Source organism: Aplysia californica, unplaced genomic scaffold (genome assembly GCF_000002075.1).
Source record: "Aplysia californica isolate F4 #8 unplaced genomic scaffold, AplCal3.0 scaffold00207, whole genome shotgun sequence".
In the NCBI taxonomy this organism is placed as follows: domain Eukaryota; kingdom Metazoa; phylum Mollusca; class Gastropoda; order Aplysiida; family Aplysiidae; genus Aplysia; species Aplysia californica.
Genome location: NW_004797477.1, coordinates 33,225 through 38,318, shown reverse-complemented (window position 1 = coordinate 38,318; position 5,094 = coordinate 33,225). Strand labels below are relative to the sequence as shown.

General features: G+C 45.3%; 1 protein-coding gene across 1 annotated transcript in view; it reads right to left on the bottom strand.

Moving 5' to 3' along the window:
- Positions 1-5,094, bottom strand: part of LOC101851951 (metabotropic glutamate receptor 4-like) — a 34,336-nt gene that overhangs the window by 11,396 nt on the left and 17,846 nt on the right. The window contains exon 5 of the mRNA XM_035969997.1: positions 768-956. Within this exon, the coding sequence (XP_035825890.1) occupies positions 768-956 (189 nt within the window). The remainder of the gene's footprint in view (positions 1-767; positions 957-5,094) is intronic.

Genomic DNA, 5,094 nt, shown 5'->3' with positions numbered 1-5,094 from the left:
ATCTTGAATACAAGTCGAGATTTTTGCGAACGAAGGGGGTGGGGGTCACCTGTTTTCAGAGGTAAGATAGTGAGAAAAAGGCCGGCCAAAGATTAGTTATTTCCTTAGCTTAAGAGTCCGTGGTAGCTGAAAATTTACATTTTTTGTGCCTTTAATCAACGCCTTCAGAGAAAGCCATACAGAAATGAGTTCTTTAATGGGCATAAAAGGTGTTGAATAAAAAAACAAAAAATTGAAAAAAATTCACAAACCGGTGAAAAATGCCAGTTTCTTCTCTTTGATTATTTTGACGAGAGCCTGATTCCACCACGCTGCCTCACAATATTGATGTATCCATTGACAATATTGAAATACTTGCATCGACTCTCAGAGCACAATGAGGTCACGCGACAGTGAGGTATCAGCTGAACATATGGGGATATCATCACGCACAATGTACGATATCAACAGAAAATGTTGCGGAAAAAACTGACACAATAGCAAGAATAAATTAAATGACTACAGCTGAGAGAACAACAGTCAGTCCTGAGATATAAAGTGACAATGTTATACTTAGATATCAACAGTCAATACTGAGAAATAAAGTGACGTTGTTATACTGATATATCAACTGGTGGTACTGAGATATAAAGTGGAAATGTTAAACTGAGATATCAAGAGCCAATACTGAGATATAAAGTGACATTGTTATACTTAGATATCAACAGGCGGGCGATACTGAGGAAGTAAAGTGACAATGTTATATGTACTGAGATATCAACTGAAACCTTCCACGAAGCTATCTGTTAAACCACCCGGGAGTCGGCTACTCACAATGTTGAGATGCCCGTGCCTGTAAAAGCCCACAGTAGCCCACTCATACTCTCCTGTGACGTCATCACGCCGGAAGTTGAGAATGCGGTACCTGGAGGGCCCGTCTCCGTTGTCCAAGAACTGAAAGTCTTGCCCTGACAGACCTGGGGAGAGCACAGGATAATGTTTTACACACAGCGCTGCCACTTACAACAGCCACAGTCCGGAGACATCTCCGACGGAAATAGACCAATCAAAATTATTTGTGCCTCTTAACCAAGTAAAGAATTTCTGAGGGGTTAAAGGGGGGCTTACTCCCCTGTTTTAACCCTTAACATGATTTTTGATTAGTTAGGTTTGAGATTTTCTTGAAAATAATTGATTTGCAACAGTTGTAGTGGCTATATTTTTATGTGTGATCTGGAGCAAACAATACATAATTTGACTCCCAAAGAAGTGCATCTGTTTGGAGGAGTACGTCTCCGAATGGTTCCTTGGGGCTTGCCGGAGACGTCTCCGAATAATATATCTTTTGCCCACAACAGCAAGTCAAGTTGATGAGCACAATTTCTACACATAGAACTATCCTTTCCGGCTCTCAAGCAGTGTTCTGTTGTCTGCTTTCATCTCCATTTTCTGTCCCCACCCTCTCACTTACTTTGCCCCCTCCTCGGAGCTCCTGACTCTTTCTGCAGCCTTTATACTGCTACCCCCTGGCTCCTCCCTGCTGCTGTCTTCCAGCCACACCCCTGATCTTATGGTAGGAAAGATCTACACCTAGCCTTCTCGGACAATGACGATAAATCTCGGAGGTACCATGTGCAAGTTGCGCACGTTAAAGCTGCCTTGGTGGTCCAAAATCGATTAGAGTAGGATTCGGCTGCCACCCGGGCAAAATTCAAAATTTCCTACCTACTGAAAATATTTAATGTGTCCCGCCCGCTCATAAGACCTTACGCAGTAGCTGCGAGGGCCGTAGAACAATTATAAAAAATACAAAAAATAAACAAACTAACTAACAAAAAACACAGCTCTGGCACTCACAATAACACACCAAGTTGATGAAAAAATTGGAACTTCACAACCCTGCACAAAAAAGTCAAGGAACAACTTGTGTTTTCACGTGTCAAATTCAAACTTCAATGTCTCGTAAACCTGTTAACTTCAGTCAACCAAACTTGGCACACGCACTGACGACTAGATACAGTTTGCCTGTACAGCAAATCTACCCGCACAAGCTTCACAGCGAGGTGCAGGGCATGCCGAAACACAGCTGAAAAGCATGAAAAATTTGCGAAATGTCTCTTCCCCAGCAACATTGGCATAGTGACTGGTAGCTAAAAGTAAGCTTGGCATGTGCTAAACAGATGTCTTTGCTGTGAATATCGCTCACTTGGAATCCTTTATAAGCCCGCGTTTTTCAGCCATGTTTCATTACAACAAGATGGCCCAAACAATGGTCGCTGTCTGATGTACGCAGAGCCCTTGCCTGGCACGACGATGGCTCCATCTCCCCTGTCGGTGCACGTCGGTCGACTTGGGGTGTCCCCGTCAGTCATATGGAGGCGGCAAGAACGACAGCGAGTGACCGGAAGGGTTCAGGACAGGCCTCAACCAGAGCGCCATGTTTGACCAACGACAGTACCGACTGGTTCATCGTCAAACAGGTTGTGACGTCACGAACCACCACTACAAACCGCGTGAGGGGCCAACTATGGGTGACAGCCAATGTCCACGTGAGCGAGGAGACAACGAGGAACCGTCTCCGTAGAGCCAGGTTCGCTTCTCGTGTCCCTGCCAGGCGCCCCAGACTCACGCCGCCCCACAAAGCAGCTCGCTGGGTGTGGTCTGCCATGCTCGCCATTCACAGTGGACACAATGTCAGTGGGACCAGGTGGTCTTCTCAGACGAATCCAGATTCAAGCTGCTGCACCCAGACAGGCGAGCCCACGTCTGGAGGCGCCGAGGAGAGCGGTTCCACCCCGACTCATCGCCGGGGACTTCCTGCAGCAGCGAGGTGTCACCACACCGGCATGGATTGGCCAGCTTCTAGTCGGGATTTGAACCCAGCAGAGAACATTTGGGATCACTGTGACCGGTGGATAAGGGACAACTACCCTCCTGCACAGGACCCTCAACAACGCTTGGGCTACCTCGTCCAGGAGTGGCAGTCCTGTCCATGCGTCGACGCTGTGCCGAGTGTTTGGTCAAACGAGGTGGAGACACTCACTATTGACGATGTTCATGAAGAACTATGGCTGTTCAAACTTTTGAAATCCGACCTGTGTGATCTAAACTCATTTTATATGAACTTCTCGTGATTGTTGAAATCTGAAATTGTACACACTTAACCGAGAGAGTCGAATGCATCTTTTTTTTTTATTAATACATTCGGTTAAACGTTTTTTCAGTTATCTTTCTTTGAATTTTGTTCCCTTGACTTTTTTGTGCGAGTTTAGCTGAAGGAAACGAATTGAGAAACAAATAACCGGACTCATAATATTAGCAAAACGGCTCAGAGGGAAAATGTAGAGGGAGAGAGAGAGAGAGAGAGAGAGAGAGAGAGAGAGAGAGAGAGGAAGGAGAGGGAGAGAGAGAGGCAGAGAGGGAGGGAAGAGAGGGGGGCAGAGAGAGAGAGAGACAGACACAGACAGGGGGAGAATGTAGAGGGAGAATGAGAGAGAGAGATTGAGGGAAAATATTAGTTTGAAACAGAGAGAAAGAGACAGAGGAGAGAGAGGGATAAAGGAGAGGGAGAGAGTGAGAGAGAGAGGGAGAGAGGAGAGAGAGAGAGGGGAGAGAGAGAGAGAGAGAGAGAATGAGATAACAGGAAGAGATTTTTCCTTCCACCCCCTTCCCTCACCCTGCCCCCCTTCCCTCCCTCACGCGCCAGCACAAGCCCTTTCCCCTCTGAACCCCTCTCTCTGCTCCCAATAAAACCTCTCTATTTTAGTCGCACTCGGTCCTTGAAGACAGGCCCCCGTAAAACGTCTTTAAGCATATTACACATAATATAAACTCTCCCTAAGGAAAATAAACCCGAAAACAGAAACAGAAATAAAGCAGCGTGCACTTTCCAGTAAAAACAGATTTCTGTTTGAACCGTCTCGTCTACTTTCCCCCGTCAAACTGATTGTGCCCAAGTGTGCCGGTCGAAATTGAACGAGATGGAAAATTATTGAGCCGCTTTTAAAGTCCCCTTTAGAGGAACAATTCGCAACGAAAGTTCTATTTTTGTCATGGCATGGTGGAATCGGGCGCTCGTCCATTTTGGAGCGTACGTACGGAATTATAGGTAGCATCCTATCCTAAAGTTTGTTCAACGCCTTGTTCGTAATTGACAAATTAATTATTATTCCCATCTATCTTGGACAGACGTCTAGATATCTGGGGGTGTTTTTGTTTTTGTAGAGGTTTTACGGGTGCTTGCAACTGCTGCATAAGGTCATATGAGCGCCAGGAGATTAGAGGTGTTACAAGAGAGTAACAAACATAAAAAAGAAGAAGGGGATATGAGAAAGATAGATGTTTGATAGGAAAGAAGAAGAAAACCGCACCAGAGCACCCGCCAACCACGCACTAGATAATGTGACTGAAGGAGGTGGGGCGGGTCGTCTAATGTCAGAGGTAAAAGTAACGAGTAAATAGACGCCCGATGAAGCCCACGCAGGACGCTCACTGGTAGAAACAATCAGGAAAAGGCAAATTATGCAGTTTTGGGGACATCTTAATAGACATAAAGGTCTTGAACATCTAGCTCTCACTGGCAAAATTGAAGGCTAACGAGGCAGGGGCAGGGTAGGCCCAGAGCAACCTACTTAGGGAACCTAAACAAATGGAAAATGTGGAAAGATCAGGGAAACGTAGCTTTTCTTAAGAGCTTCCGAGCAAAAGAATGAATGGAGAACCATGATCGCCGATGTCTGTCGTAGATCTGGCACTGGATGAAGTTGAAATGGACGCCAGAAGTTGATGAATTCCAAAGCTGAAGTGTGCATGGAAACTGCAAATTTAAATATTTTGTGCTTTTTATCAAAGTTTTCTTATAAATAAAATCCTAGTACGAATATGCTGTCAAATAATATACATAAAAGCGGTTGAGTCAATAACCATAAATACTATATGTATTATATCTCGATAAACATTGCTCATCGGGAGCGGAAAAATCAGTGTCTTCGATTTCCTTACTTAGACCAGCGCCTGATTTCGCCACGATGCCTCACACTTTTGTTTTTCGTCCCACGCCTTCAACATACAGACAGTGGTAATGAGAGTTTTCCCAGGTGGATGGACAGACACGCC